At 43.0% G+C, this 21,480-nt stretch overlaps 1 protein-coding gene across 1 annotated transcript in view; it reads left to right on the forward strand.

Moving 5' to 3' along the window:
• The window catches only part of HDLBP (high density lipoprotein binding protein), a 131,067-nt gene extending 110,106 nt beyond the window's left edge, over nucleotides 1-20,961 (forward strand). The window contains 3 exon segments of the mRNA XM_053709899.1: nucleotides 13,855-13,989; nucleotides 14,336-14,479; nucleotides 20,712-20,961. Of these exon segments, the coding sequence (XP_053565874.1) occupies nucleotides 13,855-13,989; nucleotides 14,336-14,479; nucleotides 20,712-20,924 (492 nt within the window). The 3' untranslated portion in view covers nucleotides 20,925-20,961.
• The last annotated feature ends 519 nt before the right edge of the window (nucleotides 20,962-21,480 follow it).

The following is a 21,480-nucleotide window of genomic DNA, read 5'->3' on the forward strand; positions in this document are numbered from 1 at the left end:
CTGAGATCTACTTTTCTGCCCTTTCATGTGGACAAGGCCCAACGCCCGCAGCTCACTGCGAAAGCAGATCAGTCCAAGGGCCTTTGGAAGCCAGCTCAGTCTTGGACTGAGCACCATCCAGCAGAACAAGAAGCCCGTCGGCATGAAGGGGCGGCCCCCAACTGGTCACTGGACCAAGTAGGTGGCAGATTAACTCTTAGAGGCCTTGTTGCAGGATGTTCAGGACCCTTGGGTTCTGGAGGTCATCGCCCAGGGATACAGGATAGGGTTAAGATCTCATCCGCCCAGGGGCAGATTCCTCCTGTCAAATCTGTCTTCCAGACCAGAAAAGACGTCTTTCTAGAATGTTTGAGGGATCTCTCTTCTGTTATTGTACCAGTACCCCCAGCAGAAAGGGGTTAAGTGTACTATTCAAACCTTTTCGTGGTTCCAAAGGCGGGCACGTTCCGCCTGATTCTAGACCTAAAATGTTTAAACAAGTTTCTGGCTGTTCCATCGTTGGAAACGATCAGATCTGTTCTGCCCCTAGTTCAAGAGGGTCAGTTCATGACGACAATAGACTTGAAGGATGCCTACCTTCATGTGCCAATCAACAGGGATCACTTCAGGTTCCTGAGATTTGCATTTCTCTTACAAAGATATGACGAGTCCACGGATTTCATCCTTACTTGTGGGATATTAACCTCCTGCTAACAGGAAGTGGCAAAGAGCACCACATCAGAGCTATATATATATATATCTATATCTATATATCTCTCTATCTATCTCTCTCTCTCTCTCTCTCTCTCTCTCTCTCTCTCTCTCTCTCTCTCTCTCTCTCTCTCTCTCTCTCTCTCTCTCTATCTCTATCTCTATCTATCTCTCTATCTATCTCTCTCTCTATCTCTCTATCTATCTCTCTATCTATCTCTCTATCTATCTCTATCTCTCTCTCTCTCTCTCTCTCTCTCTCTCTCTCTCTCTCTCTCTCTCTATCTCTCTCTATCTATCTCTCTCTATCTATCTATCTCTATCTATCTATCTCTCTCTCTCTCTCTCTCTATCTATCTATCTATCTATCTCTCTCTCTCTCTCTCTCTCTCTCTCTATATATATATATATATATATATATATATATATATATATATATATATATATATATATATATATATATATATATATCCTCCCTTACCCTCCACCCCCAGTCATTCTCTTTCCTGTGTTATACTAGGAAGAGGTAAAGTGAGGTGTTAGTTTTGGTTTCTTCAATCAAGACCATTATTTTTAAATGGTACCGGTGTGTACTATTTTCCTCAGGGAGATATGGAAGAAGATTTCTGCCCTGAGGTTGATGATCTTATAGCAGTCATAACTAAGATCCATGTTGGTTCCCACAGAGTGCTGAAGGTAGTGCAAGAGAAATCTTCAGTGTGGAGAACGGTTGCATGCTACAAGCATTGAGGTATGTTCAGTCTTTTATTTCTGAGGAGACCTGTTATATCAGAATTGGCTGACATTTTATTCCCTGCAAGGGAAGGGGTAAGAAGTAGACCTGTAAACAAAGGGTGTTACTTAAAATCCTGTGTTTAACGTTTTTTATTGACCTAGTTCTGGGCTGAAGTGTTATAAAAAGGAACACTGGGAGAGGCAGCTTATTTTATTTGAGACACAAATATCATTATGGCTGCAGCATTACTGTGCTGTTTTTTTGGGGACCACATGGCTTTTCTTTCTAAACCGCTTCCCATGCGGTATTACAGATTACTTATTTGACGTCCATGTTGGGCATGGCCTATTTTCGCGCGCGCTCAGACGCGCAGTATACTCTGACTGAGAAGACAGCAGGCATTCGCTCTGGTTGGGCCTAAACTTATGTTCTGATGACCGGATTGTTAGAGTCGTTTTGCGGTACCCTGAGGGCAGGTAGGCGCCACAGCAGAGCAGGGTGCAGGGGTCTTTTTTTCATACAAATTATATTTTTTGCTATAAATGTCCTGTAAAGGTTAATTTAGTCTTTTGCTCTTAAGGTGCAATAATTTTTGGCCACATTTAACATGTGTATATATTCTTTTTGCGTTATTTAGCATTTTTAAGCAGTTTTGGGAAATTTGTACGCTTTATTTCTTAAAGGCGCAGTACTTTTTTTTTTTTTTTTTTGTAAAATCATTGAAATCCATAAATAAGGTGTTACGGTTGCCTCCAGGCTGGCTGGAAGTTGGACCGTAGAAAAGGATGCTCCTAGCGCTCACCAAAGAATCATCAGCACCGTAGTCATGAGGAAGGAGGCTGGCAAATAGGCTTCTCCAAAATCCAGGGAAGCAGGGCAACCTTCCATTTAAAGGGCCAGTCACAAATAGCAGTTTGTAACATATCTCCCCTTTTGGAGGGAGACTAACAAGGCACCTGACCTTCTGTCGGTCAGTGCCTAAGTTAGTCTCGCAACCCACCCACAAATAAACACTAGCAGCAAAGCAGCCCCCCCACAACAAGTAGCACTGGCCTGTAGGTTCCAGGTTATAGGATGAAAGTGTAGCATCCTCTGCCTTCCTGGCACAGCTGGGCAAATAGCTGATGGTACTTGGGGGGCAGAGGCCAGCGGCACTCTGCCCTGGTGCCAGCGCTTCTGCTGGGGTGAGGGGTTTGCAGGCCAGTCCTGTAACAAGGGGGTCTGTAGGGCAGAGGCCAGCAGCGCTCTGTCCTGATGCCAGCTCTTCTGCTGGGGGAATTGGGGGCATAGTCCTGCCCGGTGGCAAAGGGAACGTGGGGGTCAGTGGGGGTTAACATCTCCACTGTTAACCCTGGGCCCAAGTTATGAGTTAGCTGGGGAGGGGGAGATTGGCTTACCTCCTCCTCCTGATACTCCGGCGGCCGTTGGGAAGGGAGGTCGATGCTCTCCTCTTCCTGTGGAACATGCTGCGGCTGGGGAGAGAGACCGGTTGTCTCCTCTCCCTGGAAGGCACACTCCGGCTGGGGAGGGAGGTCGATGCTCTCCCCTCCCTGTAGCTGGGTCTGTCGCTGGGGATCTGGGCCGCCTGCCCAGCATCCCTGTAGGGCCGGTAGAGAGACTGCGGTCCCATCTCCACCTGCCTGCTGGGGGTCCTCCCAGGACCAGTCTATGAGGCCTGCTGCCTCTGGTATCTCTGGTTGGGGTTGGGGAAGGAGACCGGTTGTCTCTTCCCTCTGCACAGTATACTGCCGCTGGGGAGGGAGGTCGCTGCTCTCCTCTCCCTGTGGAACATGCTGCTGCTGGGGAGAGAGACCAGGTGTCCATACCCTCAAACTCCACAGTTGGCGCTCAAAGGCTCGTGCCGCTTTGTTCTCCGTATCCAATTCCCGGATGATGCGACTGACTACCTCCTGCGCAGGGTCTGGACCATATCGGACTAGCCGCCTCTTTACCTCTGGAACGAAATCCGCGCCCTCATAGCGACGGATCCGGTTGAGGTGCTCTTCACATGGTTCTGACCAGTATCTTGTCAGCTCCATGCTGCTGTAGGTAGGGACGCTGCGCAGTGGCTAGCGTTGCCCTCAATTACTCTCCTACGATACCAGTGCTGTTGTGGTGCTGCTCCTTGTGCTAGGACGCCAATCCCACCGCTGCCGCCAAATGTTACTGTTGCCTCCAGGCTGGCTGGAAGTTGGACCGTAGAAAAGGATGCTCCTAGCGCTCACCAAAGAATCATCAGCACCGTAGTCATGAGGAAGGAGGCTGGCAAATAGGCTTCTCCAAAATCCAGGGAAGCAGGGCAACCTTCCATTTAAAGGGCCAGTCACAAATAGCAGTTTGTAACATAAGGTGTTTAACGACTATTGTGTTTATTGCTAGTCTGTTCAACATGTCTGACATTGAGGATACTAATTGCTCTGTGTGTTTAGAAGCCATTGGGGAACCCCCGCTTACTTTGTGTACGTCTTGTACTGAAAAGGCCTTACAATGTAAAAAGCATATTTTAGGTAAAGAAAGTGTGCCTAAGGATGATTCTCAGTCTGAAGAGAATCGGGATATGCCATCTAATTCTCCCCAAGTGTCAACCTTTAACGCCCACACAAGCGACGCCAAGTACCTCTAGTGCATCTAATTCTTTTACTCTACAGGAGATGGCTGCAGTTATGTCAACTACCCTTATGGAGGTATTATCTAAATTACCAGTGTTACAGGGTAAAAGCAGTAGGTCAGCTATTGCTGTGAATACTGAATCCTCTGATGCTTTATTGGCTATTTCCGATGTACCCACAGTGTTCTGAGTTGGGGGTTAGGGAATTGCTGTCTGAGGGAGAACTTTCAGACCCAGGAAATATGTTACCTCAGACAGATTCAGACGTTATGTCCTTTAAATTTAAGCTTGAACACCTCCGCCTGTTACTTAGGGAGGTTTTAGCGACTCTAGATGATTTTGACCCTATTGTGATACCACCAGAGAAATTGTGTAAGATGGACAAATATCTAGAAGTGCCTACTTTCTCTGTTTTTCCGGTTCCTAAAAGAATTTAGGAAATTGTAAAAAAGGAATGGGATAGACTAGGTATACCGTTTTCTCCCCCTCCTAATTTTAAGAAAATGTTTCCCATATCAGACACCTTTCGGGACTCATGGCAAACGATCCCTAAGGTGGAGGGAGCTTTATCTACCCTGTCTAAGCGTACAACTATACCTATTGAGGACAGTTTAGCTTTTTATCCATAGGGTCTTTGAAAGCCAGAGTGTCTTCTAAAGAAATTATTTATTCATCTGGGTTTCCTTTTACAACCTACAACCTACTTGCATTGTTCCAGTAACTACTGCAGCAGCTTTTTGGTTTGAGGCTCTAGAAGAGTCTCTGAAGGTTGAGACTCCATTAGATGGCATTTTGGATAGAATTAAGGCTCTCAAGCTAGCTAATTCTTTTATTACTGATACAGCTTTTCAAATTGCTAAATTAGCGGCGAAAAATGCAGGATTTGCCATTCTAGCGTGTAGAGCGTTATGGCTCAAATCTTGGTCTGCTGATGTGTCATCAAAATCTAAACTTTTAGCTATTCCTTTTAAAGCTAAGACCCTATTTGGGCCTGAGTTAAAGGAGATCATTTCTGACATTACTGGAGGTAAAGGCCATTCCCTTCTTCAGGATAAGTCTGCTAAAATGAGAGTTTAACAAAATAATTTTCGTTCCTTTCGAAACTTTAAAGTGGGACCCTCTGCTTCCTCTGCCTCCACAAAGCAGGAAGGGAATTTTGACCAATCTAAGTCAGTCTGGAGACCCAATCAGACTTGGAATAGAGGTAAAAAATTCCAAGAAACCCGCTGCTGCTACAAAGACAGCATGAAGGGGCGGCCCCCGATCCGGGACCGGATCTAGTATGGGGCAGACTTTCTTTCTTTGCTCAGGCTTGGGCAAGAGATGTTCAGTACCCCTGGGCGCTGGAAGTCGTGACTCACGGATATCAACTGGAATTCAAGGATTTTCTTCCAAGAGGGAGATTTCATCTTTCTTGATTATCTGTAGTCCAGATAAAGAGGCGTTCTTACGCTGTGTAAAAGACCTCTCTACCATGGGAGTAATTTGTCCTGTTCCAAAACTGGGACGGGTTTTACTCAAATATTTTCGTGGTTCCAAAAAAAGAGGGAACTTTCAGACTCATTTTAGATCTCAAGTGTCTAAACAAGTTTCTCAGTCTCATCATTCAAGATGGAGACTATACAAACTATCTTACCAATGATCCAGGAGGGTCAATATATGACTACCGTGGATTTAAAGGATGCTTACCTTCATATCCCTATCCACAAGGATCATCAGTTTCTAAGATTTGCCTTCCTGGACAAACATTATCAGTTTGTGGCTCTTCCCTTCGGGTTAGCCACAGCACCCAGAATCTTCACAAAGGTTCTAGGGTCTCTTCTAGCGGTTCTCAGACCGCGGGGCATAGCAGTGGCGTCAAATTATCAATTGACAAAATCTCACACGGACATAGTATTGTCTTTCTTGAGAACTCACGGTTGGAAAGTGAACATAGAAAAGAGTTAATTAGTTCCACGGACAAGGATTCCCTTCTTGGGGACTTATAGACTCGGTAGACATGAAAATATTTCTGACGGAGGTCAGAAAAATAAAGATTGAGTACTTGCCGAGCTCTTCAGTCCATTCATCGGCCTTCAGTGGCTCAGTGCATGGAGGTCATTGGATTAATGGTAGCGGCAATGGATATCATTCCGTTTGCCCGCTTTCATCTCACACCACTGCAGCTGTGCATTTCGGACAGTGGAATGGGGACTATGCGAATTTATCTCCTCGGATAAATCTGGATCAAGAGACCAGAGACTCTCCTTTTGGTGGTTGTCGCCGGATCATCTGTCCCAGGGGACATGTTTCCGCAGGCCCTCGTGGGTGATAGTGACAATGGACGCCAGTCTTCTGGGCTGGGGTGCAGTCTGGAATTCCCTGAAGGCTCAGGGTGTTTGGACTCAGGTGAAGTCTCTACTTCCAATCAATATCCTGGAACTGAGAGCAATATTCAATGCGCTTCAGGCATGGCATCAGTTGGCTTCAGCCAAATTCATCAGATTTCAGTCGGACAACATCACGACTGTGGCCTATATCAATCCATCAGGGTTTGAACGAGGAGTTCCTTAGCAGTGATAAAAGTATCCAAGATAATCTGATGGGCGGAGGCCCACTTGTTATCTGTCGGCAATTTACATCCCAGGAGTAGAAAACTGGGAAGCGGATTTTCTAAGTCGACAGACTTTTCATCCGGGGGAGTGGGAACTCCATCCGGAGGTGTTTGCTTCATTGATTCGCCAATGGGGCAGAACAGAACTGGATTTGATGGCTTCTCGTCAGAATGCGAAACCTCCACGTTACGGATCTAGGTCGAGGGATCCACAGGCCCGAACTGATAGATGCCCTGGCAGTGCCTTGGTCATTCAGCCTAGCTTATGTGTTATCACCGTTTTCTCTCCTTCCACGCGTGATTGCTCGAATCAAACAGGAGAGAGCTTCAGTAATCCTGATAGCGCCTGCGTGGCCACGCAGGTCTTGGTATGTGGACCTAGTGGACATGTCCTCTACCACCGTGGAAACTTCCTTTTGAGACAGGACCTTCTCATTCAAGGTCTGTTCCAACATCCAAATCTAATTTCTCTGCAGCTGACTGCTTGGAGATTGAACGCTTGATTCTATCTAAGCGAGGATTCTCTGATTCGGTCATTGATACTTTGATTCAGGCTCGATAGCCTGTCACTAGAAAAATCTATCATAAGATATGGCATAAATATCTTTATTGGTGTGAATCAAAGGGTTACTCATGGAGTAAAATTAGGATTCCCAGGATTCTGTCTTTTCTCCAAGAAGGATTGGAGAAAGGGTTATCAGCAAGTTCCTTAAAGGGACAAATTTCTGCTTTGTCAATTTTGCTTCACAAACGTTTGGCAGATGCGCCAGATGTTCAGTCTTTTTGTCAGGCTCTAACTAGAATTAAGCCTGTTTTTAGACCAATTACTCCTCCCTGGAGTTTGAATTTAGTTCTAGTTCTTCAAGGGGTTCCGTTTGAACCCATGCATTCCATAGATATTAAAATATCTTGGAAAGTTCTGTTTTTAGTTGCTATTTCTTCGGCTCAAAGAGTTTCTGAGCTTTTAGCGTTGCAATGTGATTCGCCCTATCATATATTTCATTCTGATAAGGTGGTTTTACGTTCCAAGCCTGGATTTCTTCCTAAGGTTGTTTCAAATAAGAATATTAATTAGGAAATTGTTGTTCCTTCTTTATGTCCTAATCCTTCTAAGAAGGAGCGTCTGTTACATAACCTGGACGTGGTCCGTGCCTTGAAGTTTTACTTACAGGCAACTAAGGATTTCCGTCAATCATTTTCATTATTCATTGTTCTGGAAAGCGTAGTGGTCAGAAAGCTACGGCTACCTCTTTTTTGACTGAGGAGTATCATCCGTCTGGCATATGAGACCGCTGGACAGCAGCCTCCTGAAATAATTACGGCTCATTCTACTAGGGCTGTGGCTTCCACATGGGCCTTTAAAAACGATGCTTCTGTTGAACAGATTTGTAAGGCTGCGACTTGGTCGTCCCTTCGTACTTTTTCCAAATTTTCCAAATTTGATACTTTTGTTTCTTCTGAGGCTGTTTTTGGAAAAAAAAGTTCCTCAAGCAGTGGTGCCTTCCGTTTAGGTCTCTGTCTTGTCCCTCCCGCTTCCTATAGCTTTGGTATTGGTATCACACAAGTAAGGATGAAATCCGTGGACTCGTCATATCTTTGTAAAAGAAAAGTAAATTTATGCTTACCTGATTAATTTCTTTTACGATATGTCGAGTCCACGGCCCACCCTGTTCTTTTAAGACAGATTTATTTTATTTTTTGTAAACTTCAGTCACCTCTGCACCTTTAGCTTTTCCTTTCTCTTCCTAAACCTTCGGTCGAATGACTGGAGGGGAAGGGAGGAGCTATGTATACAGCTCTGCTGTGGTGCTCTTTGCCACTTCCTGTTAGCAGGAGGTTAATATCCCACAAGTAAGGATGAAAACCATGCACTCGTCATATCGTAAAAGAAATTAATATCGGTGGCTGAGTATGGAGCTGATCGGGCTCATGGTGTCCAGCATTGATGTCATTCCATTCGCCAGGTTCCATCTAAGACCTTCAGTTGTGCATGTTGATAGTGGAACGGTGATCATACAGACCTATCCCAACAGATTTCTCTGGACGATCGGATGATGGACTCCCTCTCTTGGTGGATCAGTCCGGAACAACTGTCCCAAGTGACATCCTTCCTGAGACCGTCCTGGGAGATTGTGACCAGACTTGAGTCTGGCAGGATTGTGACCTGTTTGGGGTGCCAGGATGGCTCAGGCAGTGTTTTTGAGAGGAATCTCTCCTCCCGATCAATATTCTGGAACTTCCAGCAATCTACAATGCTCTGAAGGCGTGGCCTCCTCTGGGGTCGTTCTGCTTCATCAGGTTCCAGACAGACATTACCTTGGTGGCTTACATCAACCATCGGGGGGACGAGAAGCTCCCTAGTGATATGAGGGAGGTTTCTCGGATATTGGAATGGAGAGTCCCACAGCTGTTCGCTCTCAGCAATCCACATTCCAGGTGTGGACAACTGTGAAGCGTATTTTCTCAGCAGGCAATCCTTCCATCCGGGGTAATGGTCTCTCCATCCCCAGGTGTTTGCTGAGATTTGTCACAGATGGGGGATGTCTGAGAGAGATCTAATGGCGTCCAGACTCAATTGCAAGCTACCCAGATATGGGTCTCGGTCCAGGGATCCCCAGGCAGAGCTGATAGATGCTTCAGCGGTGTCTTGGGGGTTCAACCTAGTTTACATTTTTCCACCGTTGCCACTTCTACCTTGTGTAGTGGCCTGCATCAAGCAGGCACAAGCTTTGGCTTTTCGGATTGCTCCGTCGTGGTCGAGGACAAGGTTTGCGTATCTGGTGGGGATGTCTTCTTCTCCATGGAGGTTACCCTGTCGCAGGGATCTGTTGAGACCGGGTCCCTTTTAACATCAAAATCTAGATTCTGAGGCTGACTGCGTGGAGATCGGCGCTATGTTTTTTGTTACACAAGGCTTGCTGGGCTTCCTGATATTCAGTCTTTTGTTCAGTTCCCGTCTAGAATCAGGCTTGTTTTTAGACAGTAAGCTCCTCCTTGGAGCTTGAACTTGGTTCTGAGGGTGTTGCAGAGGGTTCCGTTTGAACCTATGCACACTATTGACATTAAGATTCTTTCCTGGAAAGTTCTTTCTGTTGGCTATTGCATCAGGTCGCAGAGTCTCTGAACTGGCAGCCTTGCAATTTGAGCCTCCTTATTTGTTTTTTCACGCTGAGAAGGCTGTTCGCACTGGTTTGGGATTTCTTCCCAAAGTTGTGTCTAACCTTAATATTAATCAGGAAATAGTAGTTCCTCCTTTGTGTCCTAACCCCTCTTCTAAGGAGAGGTTACTTCATAATATGCACATGTTTGAGCCTTGAAGTTTTATCTTCAGGCTACTAAGGATTTCAGACAATCTACATTTTTTGTGGTGTATGCAGGGAAACGCAAGGGGCAGAAAGCCTCTTCAACTTTTGTCCTTTTGGTTGAGGAGCATGATTCATTTAGCCTGAGACAGCGGGACATAAGCCTTCTCAGAGGATCACGGCTCATTTGACTAGAGCTGTGGCTTTGTCTTGGGCCTTCAAGAATAAGGCCTCTATGGAGCAGATTTGTAAGGCGGCTACCTGGTCCTCCTTGCATACCTTTACAAAATTTTACAAATTTGACGTTTTTGTTTTGGTGTAAGCAGTTTTTGGGAGAGTGGTTTTACAGACTGTGGTGCCCTCAGATTAGGGTCCGCCTTCTTGCCCTTCCGTTTTTCATTCAGTGTCTAGAGCTTGGGTATTTGGTCCCATAAGTAATGAATGAAGCCGTGGACTCTCCTCCCCTTTAGATGTAAAACCTAAATTATGCTTATTTCCATCGTGGGGAGGAGAGTCCACGACTTCTGCCCGTGGCTCCGATGGGCGTACCTAAATTTAGTTTTTGTTCTTCTGGCACCATTTATACCCTGATATTTCTCCTACAGTTCCTTGTTCCCTCGGCAGAATGACTGGGGGATGAGGGAAGTGTTATTTAAGCCTTTGGCTGGGAGTGTCTTTGCCGCCTCCTGGTGGCCAGGTTCTTAATTCCCACAAATAATGAATGAAGCCGTGGACTCTCCTCCCCACTATGGAAATAAAATTATCAGGTAAGCATAATTTATCTCCTTATCATAGTCTTAAAGGGACATACACCAATTTTCATTTAAATGCATGTAATAGACACCATTATAAAGAATATGCACAGATACTGATCTATAAATCCAGTATAAAACCGTTTAAAAACTTAGAAGCTCCCAGTTTAGCTCTGTTATAAAGGTAGCTAGAACACCCATTGAAAGTGGTTCTATAGCAAAAAAAGCACTGTCCCCTCCCCCTTTCTCTGCATATGAAAAGACCCTTTGCACAAACAGGACCAAGTTGGAGTAGGTATACATCAGTATTCTTTAAAACTTTGGGGCGTGGTTAGGAGTCTGAAAATCAGTGCAATGTAACTAAAAATAAGCAAAACTATACATTCTAAAAACAAAGCTGTATAGCCTTTATAAATGGATCTACAAAACATTTATGCACAGAAAAATCTAGTGTATAATGTCCCTTTGAGTGCTAAGCACTTTCCCACCTGGGTGCTAAGCTGCTTTACGGGTTTTTTTTGTTGTTGTGGGGGTTTCAGATCCCCAAGACTTACACTGTTGGAAATCTTACGCAATTACTTTTCCAATGGTAGGTCTTGGGGGTCAAAAGCTGCTTAGATGCCTGAGATACAGGCTTCTAAGCAGCTTGCCCCCTTTTCCTATACTTAACATTGCCATTTTTAAATAAAGTTGCGCAGTGGTGTCATCACGTATAACGTGAAGCCCTGGCGATGCCTGTCACTATATACAGGAGGAGCGGGTGGGAGCCCCCAGATCTCCCTCAAGGTGGGAGTGCTAGCGACTGAAAGTGTTAACTACTGGAGGGTACGGGAAGTGGGAGGGATATTTATTCTTGGGATGTCTTTGCCGCCTCCTGGTGTCCATGAATAGTATTTCCCATAGGTTATGAATGTTCTTGTGGACTCGATGCCAAGAAGGAAATTAATTTATCAGATGAGCAATTTTTTGGTCTAATCTTTATATAAAATCTATAAAAGGGGGGGGGGGGGGTTATTTATAACCTGTATTTGTGGTGTTTTTGTCTTGTCTCTATTTTACACAGTAAAGGGAATGGATTCTAATGGTGCCAGGATTTTTGGTTTTTAATAGAAATAATTTACAGTAAGCATTTTTGTTGCCACACTTGTAGTGGCACAGTTTAGAATTTGAGAAACTATACTCATCTTAATATATACCAACATCTTGTTTGCTTCTTTTGCTATGGTTTCACTATAATATAAGTACATACAGGGAGTGCAGAATTATTAGGCAAGTTGTATTTTTGAGGATTAATTTTATTATTGAACAACCATGTTCTCAATGAACCCAAAAAACTCATTAATATCAAAGCTGAATATTTTTGGAAGTAGTTTATAGTTTGTTTTTAGTTTTAGCTATTTTAGGGGGATATCTGTGTGTGCAGGTGACTATTATTAGGCAACCTAACAAAAAACAAATATACCCATTTCAATTATTTATTTTTACCAGTGAAACCAATATAACATCTCAACATTCACAAATATACATTTCTGACATTCAAAAACAAAACAAAAACAAATCAGTGACCAATATAGCCACCTTTCTTTGCAAGGACACTCGAAAGCCTGCCATCCATGGATTCTGTCAGTGTTTTGATCTGTTCACCATCAACATTGCGTGCAGCAGCAACCACAGCCTCCCAGACACTGTTCAGAGAGGTGTACTGTTTTCCCTCCTTGTAAATCTCACATTTGATGATGGACCACAGGTTCTCAAAGGGGTTCAGATCAGGTGAACAAGGAGGCCATGTCATTAGATTTTCTTCTTTTATACCCTTTCTTGCCAGCCACGCTGTGGAGTACTTGGACGCGTGTGATGGAGCATTGTCCTGCATGAAAATCATGTTTTTCTTGAAGGATGCAGACTTCTTCCTGTACCACTGCTTGAAGAAGGTGTCTTCCAGAAACTGGCAGTAGGACTGGGAGTTGAGCTTGACTCCATCCTCAACCCGAAAAGGCCCCACAAGCTCATCTTTGATGATACCAGCCCAAACCAGTACTCCACCTCCACCTTGCTGGCGTCTGAGTCGGACTGGAGCTCTCTGCCCTTTACCAATCCAGCCACGGGCCCATCCATCTGGCCCATCAAGACTCACTCTCATTTCATCAGTCCATAAAACCTTAGAAAAATCAGTCTTGAGATATTTCTTGGCCCAGTCTTGACGTTTCAGCTTGTGTGTCTTGTTCAGTGGTGGTCGTCTTTCAGCCTTTCTTACCTTGGCCATGTCTCTGAGTATTGCACACCTTGTGCTTTTGGGCACTCCAGTGATGTTGCAGCTCTGAAATATGGCCAAACTGGTGGCAAGTGGCATCTTGGCAGCTGCACGCTTGACTTTTCTCAGTTCATGGGCAGTTATTTTGCTCCTTGGTTTTTCCACACGCTTCTTGCGACCCTGTTGACTATTTTGAATGAAACGCTTGATTGTTCGATGATCACGCTTCAGAAGCTTTGCAATTTTAAGAGTGCTGCATCCCTCTGCAAGATCTCACTATTTTTGACTTTTCTGAGCCTGTCAAGTCCTTCTTTTGACCCATTTTGCCAAAGGAAAGGAAGTTGCCTAATAATTATGCACACCTGATATAGGGTGTTGATGTCATTAGACCACACCCCTTCTCATTACAGAGATGCACATCACCTAATATGCTTAATTGGTAGTAGGCTTTCGAGCCTATACAGCTTGGAGTAAGACAACATGCATAAAGAGGATGATGTGGTCAAAATACTCATTTGCCTAATAATTCTGCACTCCCTGTAGGTATCACTTTTATGGTGAAATGAGTATGATAGAAATGTATTTTTTTTTCCCCCCATTTGTAAATATCTTGTACTGTCAAATAGATCAAGCTGATCTGTATAAAATTTCTCATCTGCATTCTTTCATCAAAAGTAACCCATTTTTTGGGAACAAATATGTATAAGATTGAGTTATGAAAGTAGCATTCTACTAGTTCCAATGATTGAATAGTAAAATTAACCTACATTGCATTGTTGACAAATAAAATATAAAAAAACACCTAGAATCTGGGTTCTTGCCCATAAAATCTAATTAAGAATTAGATACTTTATAAGCTATGATATTAAAGAATCTTGAACGAAGGTAGGTCACTTCCATTAATTTCCCATATCTGCCACAGGTCAATATCCAAGTCCCAGCCCCTGAACTGCAATGTGATACAATTACCATCACTGGGCTGTCTTCTTATCTGGAGCGAGCTAAAGCCGGGCTATTAGAACGTGTGCGGGAGTTACAGGCTGAACAAGAAGACAGGGTAAGTGCATGGGTGTTTTCTTCCTCTGCTTCCATTATTTTAGTAGTTTGAGCAGGTCAGCTTCATAGGGATATCTGTACTGATCACTTGTGTTTAGGAGATCCTGTATAAGAGTAAATCAACCATTTTCTTGAGTGATGCAAACTACTCCATTTCAGTATACAATCAGCATTACATTTTCTTTTTCTTCAGTGGAGAACTTTAAAAATACCCATTTTTGCTCATTAATAAAAATGTACTTAAGGAAAGATTTCTATAGCACCTTACATGTGTAATTTTTTATTTTAAAAGCATTATTCCAAAATGTTGACACTTTCAAATGTCCTATTATGTTTTCATCCTTTAGGCTCTGCGCAGCTTTAAACTGGTTATCTCTGTCAACCCCAAATTTCATCCCAAGATCATTGGCCGCAAAGGGGCAGTGATTAGCCAGATTCGCACTGAACATGATGTTAACATCCAGTTTCCTGACAAGAATGATGAATTCCAGGTAAAGCTGGACCATACATTGATGTGTATTATGGAGTTTGTACTTACATATGCAAGCATTTGCTACATGTAAGTGCAATGTCACTGAAGACCTTTATCTATAGTGACCTACTTTAAGAGTTATGTAAAAGTTTTAAATATGAAATGCTGCTTAAAGGGACAGTCAAGGCCAATTTAAACTTTCATGATTCAGATAGAGGATGTAATTTTAAGCAATTTTCCAATTTACTTTTATCACCAATTTTGCTTTGTTCTCTTAGTATTTTTAGTTGAAAGCTTAACCTCGGAGGTTCATATGCTAATTTCTTAGACCTTGAAGCCCACCTCTTTCAGATTGCATTTTAAGTTTTTCACCACTAGAGGGTGTTGGTTAACGTATTTCATATAGATAACACTGTGTGCTCGTGCACGAGAAGTTATCTGGGAGCAGGCACTGATTGGCTAGACTGCAAGTCTGTCAAAAGAACTGAAAAAAGGGGCAGTTTGCAGAGGCTTAGATACAAGATAATCAGAGGTTAAAAGTATATTAACTGTTGGTTATGCAAAACTGGGAAATGGGATTATCTATCTTTTAAAATAATAACAATTCTGGTGTAGACTGTCCCTTTAACTAACATTCTTGGAGCAAGGCCTTATTTAAGTCTATCAGAGGGTTTGTCATCATTTTTAATTTAGTAAGAAAACTTCTCCTTTGTATAAACAGATCTGGAATGTTAGCAATATTTTAGATGGAGTTTAATTAATCAGTTGTAATGATGTAAAATCTGCTTTTCCTACGCTATGGCCGCCCACTTCAAAACAATTTTCTCCAACATTGGTGTGTCCGGTCCACGGCGTCATCCATAACTTGTGGGGGAATATCTCTTCCCCAACAGGAAATGGCAAAGAGTACAGCAAAAGCTGTCCATAGAGTCCCTCCTAGGCTCCGCCCACCCCAGTCATTCTCTTTGCCGTTGCACAGGCAACATCTCCACGGAGATGGTTAAGAGTATGTGGTGTTTAGTTGTAGTTTTTTAGTCTACTATCAAGAGTTTGTTATTTTAAAATAGTGCTGGTATGTACTATTTACTCTGAAACAGAAAAAGATGAAGAGTTCTGTTTGTGAGAGGAATATGATTTTAGCAGCAGTAACTAAAATCGTTTGCTTTTTCCACACAGGACTGTTGAGATGAGATAACTTCAGTTGGGGGAAACAGTTGGCAGACTTTTCTGCTTAAGGTATGACTAGCCATATTTCTAACAAGACTGTGTAATGCTGGAAGGCTGTCATTTCCCCTCATGGGGACCGGTAAGCCATTTTCTTAGTCTCAAACAGAATAAAGGGCTTAATATGGGCTATAAAACTGGTAGACACTTTCTGGGCAAGATCGATTGCTTTATTTGGGCATTTTATACAGATTGAGGTTATAAACTTTGGGGAACGTTTTTTAACGTCAGGCACTGGTTTAGACACCTTTTCAGTCAGGAAGGGCCTTCACTGTAGTAGGCTGAGCCTCATTTTCGCGCCATTACTGCGCAGTTACTTTTGAGAACAAGACATGCAGCTGCATGTGTGTGGATCTGAAAGTAGTTGAATGGGTTCCTAGAAGGCTTCATTTGGTATCTTATTCCCCCCTGGGTTTGGTAAAGTTGCAGCAAAGGCTGTAGCTGGGACTGTAGAGGGGTTAAAACTGTAACCGGCTCCGGTTTCTTCATTTTAAGGGTTAAAACTCTGACATTTGGGGTGCAATGCTTTGAATGCTTTAAGACACTGTGGTGAAAATTTGGTAAAATTTGAACAATTCCTTCTTTGTTTTTCACATTCAGTAATAAAGTGTGCCCTGTTTAAAATTTAAAGAGACAGTAACGCTTTTTTAATTTAAAACGGTTTTTGTACTTTTTTGTCAAGTTTAAGCCTGTTTAACATGTCTGTACCTTCAGATAAGCTATGTTCTGTATGTATGGAAGCCAGTGTGTCTCCCCCTTCCAAATTGTGTGATAATTGTGCCATAGCGTCCAAACAAAGTAAGGACAGTACTGACACAAATAGTAAAGTTGCCCAAGATGATTCATCAGATGAAGAGAGTAAACATAATGGGGTTTTACTCAAATCTGTTTGTGGTTCCCAAAAAAGAGGGAACCTTCAGACCAATTCTGGATTTAAAGATCCTAAACAAATTTCTCAGAGTGCCATCGTTCAAAATGGAAACCATTCGAACGATTTTACCTACAATCCAGGTGGGTCAATTTATGACTACCGTGGATCTAAAGGATGCGTATCTACATATTCCTATCCACAAAGATCATCAGTTCCTAAGGTTCGCCTTTCTGGACAAACATTACCAGTTTGTGGCTCTCCCATTCGGGCTAGCCACTGCTCCAAGGATTTTCACAAAGGTACTCGGGTCCCTTCTAGCGGTTCTAAGACCAAGGGGCGTTGCAGTGGCACCTTACTTGGACGACATTCTGATACAAGCGTCATCTCTTTCAAAGGCAAAGGCTCACACAGACATCGTTCTGGCCTTTCTCAGATCTCACGGATGGAAAGTGAACATAGAAAAAAGTTCCCTGTCTCCGTCGACAAGAGTTCCTTTCTTGGGGACAATAATAGATTCTTTAGAAATGAGGATTTTCCTGACAGATGTCAGAAAGTCAAAACTTCTAAACACTTGTCAAGTTCTTCATTCTGTTCCACGTCCTTCCTTAGCTCAGTGCATGGAAGTAGTAGGGTTGATGGTTGCAGCAATGGACATAGTTCCTTTTGCGTGAATTCATCTAAGACCATTACAACTGTGCATGCTGAAACAGTGGAATGGGGACTATACAGACTTGTCTCCAGTGATTCAAGTAGATCAGAAGACCAGATACTCACTCCGTTGGTGGCTAACCCAGGATCACCAGTCCCAGGGAATGAGCTTCCGCAGACCAGAGTGGGTCATCGTCACGACCAACGCAGTCTAGTGGGCTGGGGCGCGGTCTGCAACTCCCTGAAAGCTCAGGGGCTATGGTCTCGGGAAGAGTCTCTTCTCCCGATAAACATTCTGGAACTGAGAGCGATATTCAATGCTCTCAAGGCTTGGCCTCAACTAGCAAAGGCCAGATTCATAAGATTTCAATCAGACAACATGACGACTGTTGCTTACATCTATCATCAGGGGGGAACAAGGAGTTCCCTGGCGATGAGAGTAGTGACCAAAATCATAAAATGGGCGGAGGATCACTCCTGCCACCTATCTGCGATCCACATCCCAGGAGTGGAAAACTGGGAGGCGTATTATCTGAGTCGTCAGACATTCCATCCGGGGGAGTGGGAACTCCACCCGGAGATCTTTGCCCAGTTGACTCAATTATGGGGCATTCCAGACATGGATCTAATGGCGTCTCGTCAGAACTTCAAGGTTCCTTGCTACGGGTCCAGATCCAGTGATCCCAAGGCGGCTAGTGGATGCATTAGTAGCGCCTTGGACCTTCAACCTAGCTTATGTGTTTCCACCGTTTCCTCTCATTCCTAGGCTGGTAGCCAGGATCAAGCAGGAGAGGGCCTCGGTGATCTTGATAGCTCCTGCGTGGCCACGCAGGACTTGGTATGCAGACCTGGTGAATATGTCATCGGCTCCACCATGGAAGCTACCTTTGAGACAGGATCTTCTAGTACAAGGTCCATTCAAACATCCAAATCTAGTTTCCCTTCGGCTAATGGCTTGGAAATTGAACGCCTGATTTTATCTAAGCGTGGGTTTTCGGATTCTGTAATAGACACTCTGATACAAGCCAGAAAACCTGTAACTAGGAAGATTTACCATAAAATATGGAAAAGATATATCTGTTGGTGTGAGTCCAAGGGATTCTCATGGACTAAGATCAAAATTCCTAGGATCCTTTCTTTTCTCCAAGAAGGTTTGGATAAGGGATTATCAGCGAGTTCTCTAAAGGGACAGATTTCTGCTTTATCCGTCTTATTACACAAACGACTGGCAGTTGTGCCTGATGTTCAAGCTTTTGTTCAGGCTTTGGTCAGGATCAAGCCTGTTTACAGACCTCTGACTCCTCCTTGGAGTCTGAATTTAGTTCTTTCAGTTCTTCAAGGGGTTCCGTTTGAACCTCTACATTCCATAGATATCAAGATGTTATCTTGGAAAGTTCTGTTTTTGGTTGCTATTTCTTCTGCTAGAAGAGTTTCTGAGTTATCTGCTCTGCAGTGTAATCCGCCCTATCTGGTGTTCCATTCAGATAAGGTTGTTTTGCGTACTAAACCTGGTTTCCTTCCAAAGGTTGTTTCCAACAAGAATATTAACCAGGAATTAGTTGTGCCTTCTTTGTGTCCGAATCCAGTTTCAAAGAAGGAACGTTTGTTACACAATTTAGATGTAGTTCATGCTTTAAAGTTCTATTTAGAAGCAACAAAGGATTTCAGACAAACGTCTTCTCTGTTTGTCGTTTATTCTGGCAAGAGGAGAGGTCAAAAAGCTACTGCTACCTCTTTCCTTTTGGCTGAAAAGCATCATCCGATTGGCTTACGAGACTGCCGGACGGCAGCCTCCTGAACGCATCACAGCTCACTCTACTAGGGCTGTGGCTTCCACTTGGGCCTTCAAGAACGAGGCTTCTGTTGATCAGATATGTAAAGCAGCGACTTGGTCTTCCCTGCACACTTTTGCCAAATTCTACAAATTTGATACTTTTGCTTCTTCGGAGGCTATTTTTGGGAGAAAGGTTTTGCAAGCCGTGGTGCCTTCTGTTTAGGTAACCTGATTGGCTCCCTCCCTTCATCCGTGTCCTAAAGCTTTGGTATTGGTTCCCACAAGTTATGGATGACGCCGTGGACCGGACACACCAATGTTGGAGAAAACAGAATTTATGCTTACCTGATAAATTACTTTCTCCAACGGTGTGTCAGGTCCACGGCCCGCCCTGGTTTTTTAATCAGGTTTGATGAATTTATTTCTTTAACTACAGTCACTAAGGCACCCTATAGTTTCCCCTTTTTTTCTCCTGTCGGTCGAATGACTGGGGTGGGCGGAGCCTAGGAGGGACTATATGGACAGCTTTTGCTGTACTCTTTGCCATTTCCTGTTGGAAGAGATATTGCCCCACAAGTTATGGATGACGCCGTGGACCGGACACACCGTTGGAGAAAGTAATTTATCAGGTAAGCATAAATTCTGTTTTTTTTTTGTTTTTTTTTTACTTGAAACTGTTCTCCAATTTGGAGCTATATCTACAATTTTTTTGTGTGAGTGCCATATTGTTAGAACATAGATTGGAGAACCGTTTAAACCGTTGGCTTACAAAAAAAGTTGAAGCACATCTTCATTACAACTGATGAATTAATCTCCATCTAAAATATCACTAACCTTCTAGATCTGTTTATACAAAGGGGAAAGTTTTACCATCACTTTAAACCTTCAAATGCTAAATAAGTATCCTATATCCTGGCACATATCTATGGTCAACAGTTACCAAATAAGAACTTGGGGCTAGACAGAACACCACCCTGTCTATTTCCTAGCTTGAATTAGGAACCCTTACCCAGGTGTTATAAAAATTTGCAGTGGGTAAGGTAGGTAGGTCTGTGTGGTGACTTCGAAACTGTTGACAAAATTAAAAAGTATCTGCTTTGGCTATAAGATACAGCTCTACTAGAATGAGCCCTACTGTAACTATCTTGGTTTTGTATTAAATATGTATTGTAAGGGCTCGACAATTTTCTGGCACAATACACATTCATGAGCCTAAAGTCATAATCAAAATACAATCCCACCACTGTGGACAAGAATTAAATCATATCTATGTGGCAGAAAATAAGCATACATATGACTTTTACCACACATGTAAACTGTTCTTAAAGTGAATGTAAACATTCATGAATTAGTGCCTGAGTTTTAAAAATACTATTAAAAACAGGGGCACTTTCATTCATGAAAGTTTACATTGCCATGCTTTGTATTTTTACAAATACTTAGCTTTCTCTTGCGCAAAGCCGGATTGCTGATTCCCCCCCCCGAGCATCCTATCTCGTGAGGCCACGCCGTGATTGGAGGAAGCCGGTTTCCTCATTGCTGTGTAACTGCAGCAGGAAAAGCAGGCAGGGCATCAGCGATCCGGCTTTGCTCAAGAGAAAGGTATTTGTAAAAATATGCTGCAATGTTAACTTTTATGAAAGTGCCTTTTTTTTTATTAGTATTTTTAAAAACTGGGCACTAATACATGAAAAATTACATTCACTTTAATGTTAGTGTTTTTTTGTTGTCTAGGACCAGATCGTCATTACGGGTTATGAGAAGAACACAGAGACTGCTCGAGATTCCATTATGCAGATTGTTGGAGATCTGGAACAAATGGTATCAGAGGATATTACCTTGGACCACCGTGTCCACGCCCGCATTATTGGTGGCCGAGGCAAAGCCATACGTAAGATCATGGATGAGTTTAAGGTAAAATTCTCTTTAGAATTTATTGCAATGTGAACCATAAGGTTTCCTGTAAAAATTAAAATGCATTTTTGGCATTACATCGGCAATTAACAGTGGCTTAGCATTTAAAAGCATCATGCTGGAGTGTAGTGATGCATTTAAACCATTCTTTCTTAACTCCAGTCCTCAAGTACACCTTAATAATCATGTTTAAAAGGATACTAAACATTCATGCAAGTCTTTTTTTTACTCATGGGTGCTGCAAGCGTGGGCATCCGCAGGAATTTTTCTATATTTGGTGGGGGGAGGGGCGATATAATAACTGTACAATAATAATGTATAATGCATGTGTTTTTGTTGTATCAAGCTTTCTCAGAATAGTGGCATTTACACTTATGCACTGAGATATAAACAGCTAGTTGCTGGATTAAAAAAAGTGCTGAATGTTAGTAGTCCTGGATTAGTGAGAAAGAAAAATGTAGCTGACATGTAAGTTTTTACTTCCCTATATTTAAAGGTACTTGAAACACACATTTTCTTTTGTGATTCAGATAGAGCATACAATTTTGTACGACCTTCAGATTTATTTCTGTTTTTAATTTTGCTTAGT

Source organism: Bombina bombina, chromosome 4 (genome assembly GCF_027579735.1).
Source record: "Bombina bombina isolate aBomBom1 chromosome 4, aBomBom1.pri, whole genome shotgun sequence".
NCBI lineage: Eukaryota > Metazoa > Chordata > Amphibia > Anura > Bombinatoridae > Bombina > Bombina bombina.